Source organism: Python bivittatus, unplaced genomic scaffold (assembly GCF_059951505.1).
Source record: "Python bivittatus isolate LINGU-HERP-01145 unplaced genomic scaffold, Pbiv_v1 ctg000120_np1212, whole genome shotgun sequence".
Classification (NCBI taxonomy): Eukaryota; Metazoa; Chordata; class Lepidosauria; order Squamata; family Pythonidae; genus Python; species Python bivittatus.
Genome location: NW_028277037.1, coordinates 7,761,548 through 7,778,846, shown reverse-complemented (window position 1 = coordinate 7,778,846; position 17,299 = coordinate 7,761,548). Strand labels below are relative to the sequence as shown.

At 37.8% G+C, this 17,299-nt stretch overlaps 2 protein-coding genes across 2 annotated transcripts in view; one reads left to right on the top strand and one right to left on the bottom strand.

Moving 5' to 3' along the window:
• Positions 1-17,299, top strand: part of CCDC146 (coiled-coil domain containing 146) — a 77,591-nt gene that overhangs the window by 19,834 nt on the left and 40,458 nt on the right. The window lies entirely within an intron of this gene.
• FGL2 (fibrinogen like 2) lies at positions 6,829-16,465 on the bottom strand. Its single transcript, XM_007436401.4, has 2 exons — positions 15,743-16,465; positions 6,829-11,006 (listed from the first exon to the last, which is right to left on the bottom strand). The coding sequence occupies exons 1-2, from the start codon at positions 16,353-16,355 to the stop codon at positions 10,303-10,305; spliced, it is 1,317 nt and encodes a 438-aa protein (XP_007436463.2). The 5' UTR covers positions 16,356-16,465; the 3' UTR covers positions 6,829-10,302.

Genomic DNA, 17,299 nt, shown 5'->3' with positions numbered 1-17,299 from the left:
TCTTGGAGAAGTTTATGGTCAAAGACCAGCAGAAGGATACCATAAAACCAGTTATGAATGTTAAGAAATTCAACCAGGATATGGAACTAAAATTATGTCAGTTGCCTTGATGAATGACCTATATCAAAAAAATGGATGAGAGAATATATTCCTGTTATTTTGCTTAGACTTCTCCACAATTTTCTGTTGCATAAAGCATTGTATACTTTTGGAATACCTGGTGAGCTTGGGTCTTGGGGCACTGTTTTGCTGTGGTTCTGGTCCTTTGTATTAGATTGTGACCAAGCAGGGAATGCTGAAGACTGATTTTTTAAAATTGTGGTTTTTGGCCTATGGAGTCCCAGAGTATTCAACCCTGTTCTCTGTACTTTTATTATTAATGTGAAATCTCTGGAAGAGATCATGTAGGGTTTTAGAGCAAAGTACTAACAGGATGTAGGCTATCCAGTCCCAAGAACAAATGTATTTCCCTTAGTTTTTGACTAAGATTGATAATGGGCTGAATAAAAGTGAACAACTGAAATTAAATGTAGACAAAGTGGAGTCTATATTGATTGATTAGGAGGAAACCACACTTGGGGTCTGAGAATCTCTTCTGGATTGGGAATCTCTTCTGTACTCCTCAGAAAGGGCAGGTTGCATTCTGGCAGTATGCCTTGACCCGACCCCCTGATTATTTCTGGATTTGCACTTGCAATGATAAGGAGCATATTGTGTATCTACATCAAATAATGCCATCTGTCATTATTCTTAAGCCAGTCTGACCTGGTATGATTATGCATTTCTTGGATATATCACAGTATATTGCAGTGAATTATAGGTGGCACAACCCTTGAAGGATGTGTAGAAGCAGCATTTAATGAAGAGTGGCAGCTAATGTTTAACTGGTGTACTTTTAACTGGTGATCATATATCTATGTTGAAAAACCGCAGGTGTTGCTAATTGCCTTCTAGGTGCAATTCAAGGTGCTGTTTTAATTTTTAAAGGTCTAGCAGTTTAGGGCCTAATTATCTCAGTCAGCATACTGTATCTTGGTAACAACATGATTAAGCTGTAAAGCTGGAAAAGCTCTCGTAAAAATGTCCCTGATATCAAAGGCCTGTTTCTTGGGCATTAGGAGAAGGCCTTCTCCTGCACTACCAAGATACAGAAGCACTTCTTTAGGAGTTTCTGTTCAGTCAGGCCTCAGAGATGGTTGGTTATGAGTTTAATTGCTGTTTATATATTTTAAACTGGGTTTTAATGTTTTGTATTACTTCAGTTTGTTTTGCTTTGGTTTGGTCCGACAGGATCCTAGCGATGGAAAGTCAAGATGTGCATTAAAATAGCATTAATAATAGAGTACAATTCTGTGTCCATCTTGAGAACAATTCCTTAATTAGAATGCAAAACCTATACTATAGCTCAGTTATCATTTTATTAGAACCAACCAAATGGAGAGAAAAAAAGCTTTTCAGTTCTTAGGAGTTCTTCATTGGCCGAGATACTCCAAAAAATTGTTGACATTTCACAAAGTATAAAAATTCACCCAGATAGTTAACTTCTGAGATCTGCAGTTTAAAATCAACCCGAACTTCAAATGTACCCTTGAGTTAGAAGATGCGGCTGGTTGGATTACATCCAGTCTTTTTAGCTCAATAACTCTCTGGCTTTGTTGATATAAAGACTTAAATATTTCTTTATATGTGCTCTTTGCCAGCCAAAGCACATGTGTGCATCTGGCCAGTGGCAGAAGATGAATTGGGAACTAATGAACTTTGTGTTTTTAGAACTGGGGAGAACAGTGATTTCTTTTGTCTGTACTGCTTTTTCTGGACTTGATTATATCCATGTTCATACTAGCAGATATGTCTTCCCTTTATCAGACTGTCTGAAACTTTACTAGCAGACTATATTATAAACATTAGCAGTCACATTTTTTATTCCGTTATCCACACTGATAGCCTGAAGAATGTTCACAGAATTGGTGTTGAGATGCTTGTGGAGGGAATGAAAGCACATCTCTTTCCTTTTGATGCTAATGTAGCTATGGGGCTTTCAAGTTGTTCCAAAGCATTTCAGCATGTAAGGTGGTGATTGTGCAAGTGTGCGTGTATATAAGCCAATCCCCAGGTTTCAGAACTGTTGCTGGGTCAATATTTTTTATAACTGGGGTTGAAATGAAAGAAGTTACATATTGTGATAAACACAGCAGATATCGCAGTGTCAATAAATGCAGCAGATGTCACTTGGCCCCCTGTATTGGTTTGTGGGAATGACCTTGGGAGACAGGGGGAAGAGCCACAGCCAGGGGAACGGTCGGATAACAGGCAGCTGAGTCCGCAAAAGGAATGGGGACATGGCAAACATCTCAGAAGGGACCCACCTAGTTTCTTGGGCAGTAAAGGTGATGGGGGAGAAATGTACTTTCAAACTTGCAAGATTCTGTTAATGTAACCTTACAATAAAGTAGAATTACTTGATCTGGGTGTGCTTCCTGTCTGGACTACCTTGCAAGGCTGATGCTCCCTGCCAAAAAAGGCAATGAGCCCGTGTATATAATTACAAAATGATATAGTACAGTATGCAGGTACAGAATCAATGTAAGATTAGGTGTGGGGGGATGAAAAAAGTCAAGATGGCAGCCACAGTTATGCAACTGAAGGCCTCCCCCTTTTTTATGTTGGCTGTGGCACAAGTAAAAAGGAGCATGGTTTTGGCTGCCATCTTGACTTTTTTGACACCTTCTGTGGACACCTCTGAATAGTAGCTAGATTGTTGATTAGAAGTGGGGAAATCCAAATTCTAATCCCCTTTCAGTCATAAAACTCACCACTTTTTTGTGAATAATGAGTGGAAAACTGTATCTTGATTGGAGTCCTTGGGAGGAATGGCAGGATCTAAATGTCATAATAAATTAAAGAAACCTCTGGAAAAAGCTTCTGCGAATGAAGTATGTGTTGGTAATAGCCCACTAAGGGGTCTTCCACATTGCCACTGTGTTTAGCCCGCTCCCGCCAAAGCAGTTTGCTTGTATTTCCGCCAACTCAGAAAGGGTGAGACCAAGGACAAAAAAAGGTTGCCCTGTTCCAAGCTACCACAGCAAATATCGACAAAAACCTTAATCCCCCTTCATAGTAAAGGGAAGAAAATTGAATAATTTACTACCACTACTTCCCCAGTTCATGTCCTTACTTCTCACTGCATTCATTTACCTGTGTAAGAGTCCCAGTGACTTCCATGAAAGCCCCAGATCAGAGTTCACCGAATGTGAATTAAAATTTAACACCAGTTTACTGTCTTCAAATATTCTGATTATACTCTAGGTCATTTGGATAGTAGAATTTATATTGCCCCTTTGTTATAAAATCTGCAAAACTGCATAGTTGAATATAATCAGGTACGTCTGCAGAGTGTAGCAATGTCTTAATCTGTCTTTCAGATACCACACTTATACACATACCAAACTTACACATACATATGCTTATGTGTATATATCTCCCTCCCTCCCTCCCTCCCTCCCTCTCCATCCATCCATCCATCCATCCATCCATCCATCCATCCATCCATCCATTTCTTTTCTTGCTTTTGGAATATTAGATGTGTAGAATATTCTTTTAAAAGATGTACGTTTTCTTCATTTGATATATTGTTCAGAGGTAAGGTCTCTTCATTGGTTTTAAACTGAGATGGCTTTGGTAAAATTTACCAATTCATTAGAAGTATCTTCAGCCTCTGCCTCTCTCCCCCATACTTTTCAGGGCAGATTTTATCCCCTATTGCTGCATTTTATAGCATCTCTCCTCAGATGCCTTGGGATGCATTCACAGAGTGGTGTTCCATATATACGTCAAAATAAACTCTAAATTCCTGGAGAACTTAATGCATACATCCGTGCTTGGTTTGGGCAATAATATGGAGGAGATGGCCAGTACTTTCTTCCAGAATGTTTTTGCATCTTCTCATTCTAGCCTCAAGGCAGGGGATTTTGAGGTGGTCCCCAATTCAAATATAAATGAAGTTCAGCTCTCCTGATCTTCACGGTTTGGCTAGATCATGCCATCTAGCTGGACATAACTTTTTAAAAAAGCAAGTATTTAGTTATATGCTCAGTTCAACATTATACTGTGAAAATATGAAGAGTACTAATGCTTGGCTTTTAAAATTAATGCAGTGGGTCAACAGTTGAAATTAAAGTATTCTCCTGCTTTCCTTCAAACACATGGATTAATTTATGGAGACTTCAAGATAAGGAGATAGACCTTAATTAATACTTTCATGGAATTTCATAATTAAGCAAGCTTGTAAAAACTTCCAAGTGAATTGAAAATGTTACAGGTGTCAATAGAATTCTGTATACATTCCAAACATCAAAATTACTGAGTGTGTTTATGTGAAATTGCTTTATAGATGAGATTGTGAAAGTTAAGAACTAAAGAAATAATTCTTTAGTTTCCTGCCGCTCTGTTTTTTCCCCACTTTTCCCTACTGCCTTTGGGCTTCTGCCTACATTTCTTTTCTTTTTAAAAGTCCCATGCTGGTTTTTAACTGTCTCATCAAAGGACTTAACATTTAGCTGAAGCAAGAATAGGAAGGGTTCATAGGTACAAAATCCTCCAGGCTATCAAAATCTCTTATTGTCACTTTTCTGCCTCCCTCTTTGGGGTAAAAAAATCCTAATAGGGTGAAGTTTAAACTATTTATTAGGTATTTACATGTATTTTTCCTGTAGAACTATCAGCCTTGGAGTTTCTTTTTCCTAATTTTGTTCTTCTATATACCCTTGGACAGATTCAACATATTTTCTGTAAAAAAAAAAAAAAAGAGTTGTAGCCATTATTACAAAATATCCTGTTTTGGGTGGGGTTCACTGCAAATAATTTTATCTTAACATCTCTTGCACTATGGCTGAGGAATGTAAAATGATTTTTTCCAAATAAAGACGCAATTTCTAATAGGAGGAAATGCTTTGCAGCCTCACATCTTAAGGCTGACTCTTACATGAGTATAAGAGGCCCCCGGAATTGTGGAATGTAATGTCACTACTGAACAAAACTCTTCTGGCAGGGCCATAATTGTTGCATTAATACAGAATTGTCCAGCCAGAACTAATACTGGGTTGAACATATGACTCTATCAAGCTGTCTCATACCAGGTTTTTTTCAAGTATCCAAAACCGGGTGACAATGAATCAACTTGTGTGTCAGGTCATTTCCATTCCTATGTGAAATTAGTCCTCCTGCGTGTCCAGTATCTGTTGGAGCTCTCTTTAAGTTATTTATTTATTTATTTCTGATTTTTGCTTTTGATTCGTTCAGGTCAAAGGACTAATATCAGCACTTTGAAACCAGTAGGCTCCATGTTTTTATAACATGAAAATAAACGAATACTTTGTTGCATAAAATGTTAGGGTTTTTTCTTCATTTTTGCAGACAATGGTTTGGTATCCTCTATTCATAGGAGCCTGCAAAACTGGAATTCACTATCAAATTATTTGTGATTTTTGGATTTAATTAAGACTTCAGGGTGTTAGAATTCCGTATTTCCAGCAGGAGTTGAAATCTGAAACTCTCAACCGTATTTCCAGCAGGAGTTGAAATCTGAAACTCTCCAACTATTGGACTAAACTGTTATTCATGATCCTTTGTATGCTTGCTAGGGCTACTGAGTGTTTGAGTCTAGCAACATCTGGGGAGTTGCAGGATCTCGTTCCCTGATTTTTTTTTAAAAAAAGAAACATTTATCTGGCTACTCAACCAAGAAAGTTAAATAATCGCTCTTATAATAATTATAACATTCAAAGAAAAAGAAATCTTATGGACTCTGTTTCCCCATTTTCTTCTGGTTCTTATTGGGTGCATCTAGAATTTCATATATAGGGTTTGACAGTATTACAAAATAAAGCCATTATCAAGCCTGTTATTTATTTATTTTATAGACAATGATGATGACATTTTGCATCAAAAAACAATCAGACATAAATGTAACAATGTTTGAGCCATATTACTTTGAGGCAAATGCATGATTAAAATCATTTAAGCACAGGAATACTGAAAAATAACCCAGCAAAGTAGCTATTTGAAAAAACCCACACATTTCACACAAGTAAGAATCATTTACAGGTAAAGTATTTGCCATGAAATATAGAAGACAACTTTCTTTGACAGATATTGGATTTGACCATACATATAAAAAGGTCATGAGGGTTGGGAATTATAGTTTAAGATGGGCAAAAAATTACGTAAATTCTCAGAAAGCCACAGTACATAGATCTCTTGGAATAAAGTATGCTATCAAAACACATTTCTAAAATTTCAAACCTACTTTAATACATTGTGCAGATATGCCTTAGGCAAAAAGAAAATCCATATATATATGTGTGTGTGTATGTATGTGTGTGTGTGTGATATATATATATATATCACATGATATAACATGAATGAGATAAGAGCTATTTAAGTTGGGTGATATTTTAGTTTTTGACTGGTGCCAAAGATATCCTTTAAACTTGCCTGGGAAACAAGTCTCTGCCTCACCTTTGAAGATGGGCTGTCCCATTTGCAAAAGAACAAGAAGGCAGGTTTGTATGAGAGCAACCTTCTTCAGATAGCTCTCTCCTAGACTATGTAGGCTTTAGATGTAAAAAAAAAACAGCCCTTAGAATTGTACCCAGAGACAAACTGTTACCTATAGCAGATCCTAAACCTTTGCACTTTACAAATACAGTAGTCAGAAACAGTCTACATTACTCTTGTCCTTAACATCTATTGTCTTCATTACATTTTGGAGGAAATATTTTGGTAAGCATCAGCCCTAGCGGTTATATTCAAGTATACAGTATATCATGCTTTTTTTTTTTAACTTAGGAAATTTACTGCCAATAATGATCAGAAAACATTTTGAACTCAACCTTACACATTTGTTCTCAATATTACTGTTTCTTATACTCTCCAGTTAAATAAGATTTATAACAAAGAAAAGTAGTAAAGATGGATACCACAGTAAAGATCAATTCTACCTGGTAAAGTCTCTTTAGTAACGCAAATATACATGAACATCAATGTCCTTTTTGCCAATAGCAACAATATACAAATAAAATACTAAATGTGGGTCTTTGAAAAACCTGTTCTGCTTTAAATATTAATTTATGTTCATCTGTGTACATATCTTTCTACTGTTCACAATAATGCAATATTATAAATATACTCTAGCAGTTTTCTCCATTTATGAACTATTCATATAATAAAAGTGCATAAGCTGATATGTACATTTATACACAGCCTTTATAGATGAAAAATACTACCTAAGCCAGACTAGCTAATTCAGTCTTCCCAAAGCTGGAGTCCTCTAATTGTATTACACTCTATTTCCCATCAGGCTAAGAATGATAAGAACTGTAGTCCTATACATTTGGAGTGTACTGAGTTGGGGAAGACTGTGTTGGATTTTTAAGAAATAGATTTTAAAAATTAGACAAATATCTGAGATCTGTTGGAGAAAATATCAAATATCACTTTCCCTCCACAGCATTCCAAAATGAGTAATTCTGACTAAGTGGACAAAATGTGCTGTTGAGCTAAAGAGTAAATAGAGCGTGCAGAAGGAAGGCTCTTTTACTAGTATTTAGGAACATTCAATCTCAATCCAAGAGTCAGCAGTCTGAAATCCTCAGATTTAATAACCTCAGGATTCCTCACTGAGTCACTTTTAATGGCATTTAAAATCACCCTATGTGATGGACTTTGTTCCTGCTGTTGCCTGATCTTCACCCTTGTTAGAGAATGAAAGGAAATGCCAACCTAAATGTTCAGAAATATTTCAAACAGGAAAAGATCCATGTTTGAGGTTCTAACATACCATGTATGAGTGATTTGTTAACTGATTGTGTGACATCTTGGCTCTAGTAGTTTATCTGATCATTCCCAGGGCAATTGTACCTCTAGAGCCTAGAGACAAGGGCTCTGCTGACCTGAGATTGGTGTTACCCCACAAATCTGCCTACACCACCGTTAGCCTTGAGAGACTGAGCTGATTAACTGTGGACTCAACGTCTCCTCCAGAGGAAGTGCTACAAATGTGAAGACAGAGTTGGAGTGTTACCCCTGGATCTGTGAAGCAGATAGTGTCCTGATGGCAGGAACTCTCACTTTGGCCTGCTTCCCAGCTCCTAAGATTCCTCTCCTCTCTACTGTCACCAAATCACTGTGCTATCTTGCCATCAACCTCCCCCTAATCCTCTCCAGTTGCTCCAAGGGGCAGCTTTGCTACTCTTCTCTCACAGAGGTCAGCTGGTGTCTTTTCCCTCCCCCCCCCCCTTGCAGTGAAAAGCAAATCCTGATAGGGAAGAACAAATACAGAGACAAGTTGCTGGCTTGTTTTACACATTCTTGGTGGCTCCATGGAAGGATGGACAGCAACAGAGGAGCCACTGGAACAACTTCGCAAAACTACTGCTAAAATTTTGAAGACCGAGGCCAATGGTTGTACATGAGCCCTAAAATACATCTTCTGGACTCAGATAGGATCATTTGTACCCTCCCTGAGTTTGTCTGTTCTGTAACAGTTGCTGTGGCTGTAGCTTAGTTTAGATTGTGAGTCCTCATCTGGGAAAAGACCTAGGGCTGATGGTAGATATTGCTGCATGGAGGTCCTTAAAAATAATGAGATATTAGCCTGTTCCTGACAATTCTGCTTAGGTATGAAAAAAATAAGGTGGCAGTCATACCATCAATAAGTATTTATCATTACAGTCAGTATAATGTATGATGTTACCTGGTCGGGTAATGAAACATTGACAAACAACCAAGCTCAGAGAGCACCAAGGACTCCACAGCCGAACCCTGAGCTATAGATATTCTCTTCTGTTGGAGTACAATGGTAGCATAGCAGGCTCATTAGTCTGCAGCCTAGTTATATGTGGCCAGTATAGGGGCCAGAGATTCAGGGCTGTGGGAAGGGTCTGGACTGGTGCTGCTACTGCCTTGTCTTGTTTCTGTAGCTGTGATTGGTACTATTAAGACTGCATGGAATTATGGTATGACATGTTAATTTTCACCATGATGTGACAGCTGTTGACCTAAATGTGGAACGTTAAGTTATGGTTTTCCTTCTGTATACTTAAAGATATGTTTTGGATTCTTTCTTCACCCATATATAAAACTAGCATTTTGAATCTAGATCCGGAAATACTTCTTTAGGCCTACTGTAATTTAAGCTAATTTAATTCTCCTTGTTTTCAAGTGCCATGATTAACATCTCCCATTGTTTTCAATGGCAGTTAAAGCTATCTAATCTTGTCTGAGTGAATCCCAACTTTTATGTACATTCACATTTGAAGAGGTGGCATAATTATTATGATAGATTTCATGTGTAAGCTCCACAAATTCATTAGAAATGATAACAGCATCTAATCGAATGTGGATTAAAGTCAACCATTTCAGATTCATGCATCCAATAAAGTCAACTGTAGTCCATGTATTTTTATGCTTTAATAAACTTTATAGCATATTATAATAAAATTATTATAATCTGCTACAATAACATATTATAAAACTAAAATTAATTAAGGTGCTCCAAGAGTGTTCATGTATTTTTTTACTGAAAAAGACTAACACAGCTACTCTTCTACAAACTATTTAGGCATGGTTCATGAAAAAGAAAAGTGACAGTTAACAATGGCAATGAATAATTCATCATCTATAAAAATATAATCTCTATTATTTACATAGAAAGGAATAATCATAGAGAGATGAAGACTATTGTCCTGCCTTGGAAAGCATGGCAAGGCAACTTAGTTTCACTGGCTCTGAAGCAAACTGTTAAATCAGATTTATGTGCAGCTTTTTCTCCAGAAATTCAAGGCAGCATGTTTTGGGGCTTTCCCTCATTTTATCCCAACACTAACCCTGTAAAGTAGACTAAGCTGAGAAACCGTGGGGGGATTTATTGAGTTTCTTAAGATGTTTCTGGAATGTGTTGAAGGAGCATTACAAATTACAAATCATCTAAACCTTTTGCCAGGAGCTAGAACAGATAATGGTACTGGAATAGTGGAATTCCTTCAAAGTCACTGTGTCAAAATAAGCTTAAACTCGAATTTTGACCATGTATGAGGCTGAAGTATTATTTGCTTCAAAAATGTAGATATATCTTTGTGTATAATAAATTTCACCAGGAAAATACGTCTGTGTGCTTTTGGAAGAGGAATGTTCGCAAGAGAAAAATATTAAAAAAGAAAATGTAACAGAATATTCTTAAATTGCACTCAAATATTGGGGAAAGGTGCCAATATTGGATAAAGGGACTTGTGGGTGGGGGGGAATTCATGGCACAAAGTTTTGGGGTCTCATCATCATTTTAACCTTTCTAAAAGGTTTTCTATAGCCATTCATGTTATCATCAGAAGCTCCAGGCCATGTGCCCCAGAAAATCCCATTGCGAACCCCTTTATATTTTTTGTTATAATATTTGCCATTTAGATTAGCAGCCAGACATGCATCAAACCACCATCCAGAGCTATAATAGGCTCCACAGTTGCCTTCAACGTATCTGTCATTATCCCTGTCTGGGGTGGTAAAGAACTTTTGATCATGGTTGTAGAATTTATTAAAGTGCAAGGCATCCCCTGCGGTGCCACTGTAGCTGCCAATGTTTAACCGATATCTGAGATATTCATTTGCAACATAGAACTGGTCATATTTAGCATATTCTCTGATGCCGCTGAAATCTTCAAGCTCAATCCTCAACTGCATCTCCTTGCTTTTGGTCAGGAGGTGAATTTTGTCATTCCCTAGCCAGAACTCCCTACCATTTCCAAAGCCATTCTTGTATTCCTCCCAGGTTCGGTTGAAAGAGACACTACCATCCTGACGCATCTGAAACACAGTCCAGCCACCCCCAAACGATTCCATGTCGCAGTAAACATCAAAGCTGCTGTTTCTGGGATCTGGGGTGATTTTGTAGATTCCGTTGCGCCGGTTTCCTGCTGCAAAATGGTTGGAACAGTCTCCTTGCAGAAGCTGGATAACTGGATAGAGGGAGGAAGACAGCCGTTATCACAACTGGCAGGCTATGTTTACTTATCGGACAGAATACAAAAGGAAGCAATTGTAATGAGACGATATTTCCAAAAAAGAAAAGTTTTTTATTGGTGTTAGAGCACATATGTAGAATAAATTATTCAGTGCTGTTGAGAACTGCTGTCTGTCTGTCTATCTCCTTTAATAAAATACCTTACAGTCATTGAGATCTGCTGCAAGAACTCTTAGAGGCAAATGTTTTATTATAACAGTTCTTAGTACTATGTGGCAGCTCAAAGTGTTTACACTGATGTTCTCAACATCTGTGAGGTGGATTTCTTTGGGTGGAGCTGGAAAAGAACTGTCCACATGATTTTTATATCTCCGTGTATGTCAGCTGTATGTCAACTGTTGCGTTCAACATGAACCGCTGTCCTTTCGGGGAAAAGAGATTGGTTTATTTTTAAGAAAGTTGGCTGAAACCTGTCTGTTACGGTCAGTTATTTTGTAGAGATATCAGTGGTTCTGCTACCTGTCTCAAACTATTATGCACATAACATACTCTGAAAATGGTCATTTAAAAGGATGACAGTGATTTCCTGTAACAGTGGTATTGCATAACTTCTTGACTTTTGGTCCAAACAGGAATGTAACACTTTTTATTTTTTAAAAAATTCTTCCAGCTGTGTCCCCATTATTGTAAACTATTTTATGTCATTAGTATTTCATATCATTATGTCATTACAAATGACATGTTCTTGGATTTTTTTTCTTACGCAAAAATTGTTAACATGCAGCATTTAATTTATATTTTATAGAGAAGGAAATGTTGATTCTTACGTGAATGTGCTGGAATTATCATTTGAAGATGTCAGGGAGCCAGATTATATTGTTTCAAACACTTAGGCTATTGGAATGGAGTAATTCTGGAGGTCACATACAGGTAGTCCTCATTTAATGACTGCCTTGTTTAGTGACTGTTTGAAGTTATGATGGCACAGAAAAAGTAACTTTTTGATCAGTCCTCGCACACATGACTGTTGCAGTGTCCCCGCAGTCACAAGATTGAGATGTGGTCAGTTAGCAACTGGTGAGCATTTATGACTGTCGCAGCACCCTGCGGTCACATGATCGCCATTTGCATGCTTCACAGCCAGCTTCCAACAAGCAAAGTCAATGGAGAAGCCAGCAGTAAAATTGCAAGTTGCGGTCACGTGATGTCTTGCTTAAGAACCTCGTCACCTAGCAAGAGAGTTGCCAATCCCAGTTGTGGTTGTTAAGCAAGGACTACCTGTGATCAAATAGTAACTGCTAGTTTTTGAGCATTGGGGCAGGATTTCATAACTGGGGAGAGAGATTCTTAAAAATCCTAGTTATTGCACCTCCATCAACAGATGTAAATATCTACTATGCACAGTCCAAATTCAGAAGAGGGCTATCAAGATGGTGAGGGATGGAGAAACCAAATCCTATAAGGAATGGTTAAAGAATATGTTTAGTCTTCCAAAAAGATGACAGAGGGGAAATGGGATGCACTCTTCAAATATCTGAAGGGTTGTCATGTAGAAGAGGGAATGGACTTATTTTCTATTGCCCCAGAGGTCAAGACCAGAAGCTATGGATTAAAACTACAAGAAAGTAGGTTCTGACTAGGTATTAGGAAGAACTTCCTGAGTGTATGAACTGTCAGCCAGTGGAACAAGCTACCACATGAAGTGTGAGTTCTTTTTCAGTAGGCTTCTTCAAACAGTCGGGATCATCATCTGTCAGAGAAGCTGTGACAGTCAATTGTTCACTGAGCAAGGGATTGCTTTATTTGTTTAGTACAAATGTTTTGATGCCACATTAGTCATCTGACTCTAACTGGCTGGATAGTTGGACTACATGACCTCTAAGGTAGCTAGCAGTTTTATGGGATTCTATAAAATCCATCTGCTGGATAGTTTAATTATGTGATTCACATGTCCTGTTCTTACTCTCCAGAAACGGGGTCACTCACATATGGCTTATTTGGGTAGATTCAGGGTAGTTTAGCATTATGAACGTAGCATGGAAGTAATGGTTTTATTTCTCTGATAATAGTTAAAATGTTTGTTTTAGGCATAGTCAATATGCAGATAATGCACTGAATTTCCTCATGGTTCTGTTCCTCATGATTTCCACCTATCCTGGAGACAGCAGAAAATTATCCCTCGCTGTCCCCAAGGCTTATCTTTATCCTGCAGAGGTTTCTGCCAGATATGGTCAAAAAAGTCAAGATGGCCATTGTAATGGTACAACCAAAGCTTAACATAAAAAACAAGCTGAGCTTTGATTGCACTGTCATGGTCACCATTTGACTTTTTTGACCACACCCTATGGACAACTTTGGTTCCCAGTTACTGGAAGTCACTTGACTTCCCTCCACGGTAATGGGGAAAAAGCCACTTTAATAGATTTAATGCACCATGAGGCAGTGTTAGAATAAGGGGGAATGCTAGTACTCTAAAGACAACTGTGTTATAGAAATTATTTGGCAATTCCTATTTATTTCAAGACAACATTTGGGAAGAATAGGTTATTTTAGTGAAAGTGCAAACAGTGGTAGGAAGCCTATGGTGCATCAAACATTGTGGAGCTATCATCTTAGCGACCCTGACTGAGACCGTTGGGGATTGTAGTTAGCAACATCTTGACCACAGATTCACCATCCCTTTGGTATACCAGCTCTGAAAGAGGAAGCCTAATTTTTTTTTCTTTTGGAATCTAGTAAAGCATCCTGGTTCACTGAGGAAATATAGAAAACACCTACACAGTTCACTTGGGCTTCAATTAGAGGTGATGTTAAATGCCTGATTGCAGTCAACATACCTGGTTTTCAAACAGTTGAACTGGGCTTGTGGGTGGTAAGGCATTAGGAATGCTGTGTGCAGTGAGGAGTTTTTTAAAAACTCTTTCCCTATATCTATACCATGGTCACAATGAAATTCACCACACATTCTGCGTGAAACTTTTATTAACAGTTATGTCATTTTCTTTCCTGAAGCAAAGAGTAACTTTAAAACAGTGTAAGAATGCCCTCATTCTGATCTGCCCAAGTCCACAATTGCAGTTTAAATGGGCCATTTAAATAGTGATGATATATTTATTCCTAGGCATCCTTATACTGTTTGGAAGGTATGCCAGTGGCAACAATTTATTACTGGTCCAGATTTCTTTATAATAAAATCTGAAGTTTATTAATCATTCAATATGCTTTCAGAATAAACATTTCTGTCTGCTTCTGGATGTTAATAATCAGAAATATCAACTGGATTCTTAAGTTGCCCTATTTACTGTAACCAATTTTAAGTGTTACATCGCTTGAAAAATCCTTGAAGAAAATATCTGAAAGCCAAAATAGATTGATAATGTTTGAATGCCAAGAGCCATTTTTTGTGGTTAGAACAGGATACATTAAAGATAAAGCAACTCCTAAAACTGCATAGTTGGAAGGACATTATACCCAAAATAATATCTCATTTTACATTGCTTATATTATGAAATTTTGCCAAAATTCCACTCTTGGTATATCATGTGCCATCCATTTGGAAGGTATTATTCCTGCTTAGATCCAGAAGTTTGCAGCTGAGAAATATAATCATTTGTGCCTTCCCCTGTAAGATTATAGCAAACATATAACTTACAGCAAGCAATTTAATAACTTTTTAAAGTAATTCAAAATAATATTTCATGATGAACCTTTTAGCTTTTTAGTTTGAGGTCTTTGGAAAGTTCACATGCATGAGAGTTTCACATCACTCCAGTCTAAAACTGAGGCAGTTAACAAATCTGTTTAGCATCAGTGTTCTCAAGATAAAGCTAAAAATAGTAGGGGAAAAGTACAGATAAAATGTTATTCAGGTGTTCCAATCCCGTCATAAATGGTTTGAAAAACTCATCTCCCCCTTCACCCCTAAAACCCCAACCCAACCTAGATACAGTCTTCACTCTTACTCTTGTTCCAAAACTCTGGTTCCTTAATATTTTTCTCTGTGAATTAACCTTATGGATATAAAAGAACTTCACTATGAACTCAAGAACACTAACCATCATCAGGAGAACTACCCCTGTAATAAAATTAACTTGACATTTTGTAGTTTCTATGCATTAATTGGACGTGATTCAGCCCTGGCCAGAAAGCAAGTAACTGGGCATGTAACTGGTACTCCCTAGTGAGCAGCAAAGGATGCTGTCATACAACCCAGTAAGATACAGACTAATGCTGTTCCAGTGCAGCTGATGATGGTCAGTTTCATATTTGACAGGCTGCTGCTTCTCAGCAAAAGTACTCAGCTTCTCATAGGCTCATGTTTCTTTCAGAAGCCCCAGGAGGAAGCCTGCCATAAATTGTGATTTTGCCTGAGGTGTTGATCCAAATGTCTACAAAAAGTGTGAGGCTGTATGTGGGTTTTAAATCCTTTCACATAAACAGAAAAATCTGCAACTAAATGCTGACTGATGCTGCTTCTCAGCTGACCAAATAATGATACTGGATTTCACTGATAATGTCTTCAACCATATTCATCTGCTGCTTTTCTCACTCTTCAGAAGTTCCCTAATTCCAAAACAAAGGGGTTTAATAACTTCTAATCCATTACTTTTTCTTTTAGGTAAGTATCAACCCACAAATCCTTGCTTCTTTGTAACATGATTCAACAACATTCTGAATACGATGCTGTTTTAATACTTTAAATACATGCAGAAATAGTAAAAGCCAACCTACCTGGCTTTGATTCTATAGCTGGACATTGTGAAGAGCACTTTACATCCAAACTGTTCACAAAAAATGTCAGATTGGCAACTTTGTTGTCTACGTAGTTTTCCACATTGTTCATGTTTATGAGATTCATTTTCTCCAGACGACCGTGTAAAGTATGGATCTGGTTCTTTGCATTCTTCAGACTATCTGACAGCTTGGAAACCTTCTCCTGCAGGTCCGTTCCTTGGTTATCTTGTATTTTGCTATGGTTTGTTGGGCCATCTGTGTCAGGTGGCAGAAATTCATTGCTATTTTTCTCTTGATTATCATCTGCCTGGAGTTTACAGTCTTGGCAGGATTTCTTTAAATTGTTAACCATTTCTTTAAGGTGCTGCACTTCTTTGAGGGTCTTCTCAATCAGTTGAAACTGCTTGGGTAGCTGGAGGGTCATTGGAGGAAAATTAATCTGATAGGGGCATTCTTCTCCATCACATTTCCCACTGCTTTGGAGCATGAGAGGACAAGCAGGAGATGCCTTCGCCTCTTCTCCCCTTCCTGCATTTTCTTCGGATAGAGCAAACCTGTTTGTAAAAAGCAGGGTTACTGTCTGCAGGAAAATTTTGTAGGCGAGCTTCATCTTTTCTGAGAATGTAGCCCAGTGAGGAAGTGTGCAGAGCTTCAGAAACTTTTATATAGAACAGCTCACTGGTGCCTGTGAGTTATCACAGACGGCACTGTTCTCAGAAAAGGGCGGGCGTTTCTTGCATCATAACAGGCTGCAGTGATATTAATAGCAGAGTGGAGTAGCTAACGTGAGGGAAGTTACCCAAACTCACATGCTGTTCAGCATTATCTTCAGCACTTGTCCACGTAAGCAACATTCATCAGGATACACAGATGTAGATTGTAAGATTCCCCCCCGCACTAATATTTTAATCTGTTTTAGATTGGTTTTCTTTGGAAAATCAGAACGGCCTTAAGAGTAAATTATGTTAGACCAGAAGAAAATTCTCTTTTTCCCCTGGCCCTTTCTTTATACCATATCTAATTGTACAAGCTACAATCATGATTCCTTTCCATTCTCCTGTTTTCTAAAGCCAAATGGACCAATGGCCCCAACTCACTCTCACCCCAGTTGTTTTGACTGTACTGTTTTGGCACTTTTTCCAACCACACAATATCCTTTTTGAGGTGCAGTAACCACAACTGAATCCCAAGTATTGATTGCATGAAATAATGATACTAGTATTTTAATTTTCAATTGCTTTCCTAATGATCTCTAATGCAGAATTTGCCTTTTACCTTAGTTTATATGTAAAAAGAGGGGGGGGGGGAACTGAGGAAAGTTTAAAAACAAAACACTCAGGCTTACAATTCTCATATATGAATAAAACAAATCTTACATATATATTCATGTTATAAAAATGAAGTCTTCCATGAGTTGAGCTCAATCCTGGTAATTATTGAGAGATGTCCATGTAATTTACTTGGAAACAGTATAGAAGTGGTTTACATTTGCCTTTTTCCAAGATGTTTCTTCAACTTTCTAGTCTGTCTTTAAGTTCTAATCTTTTTGGGTGG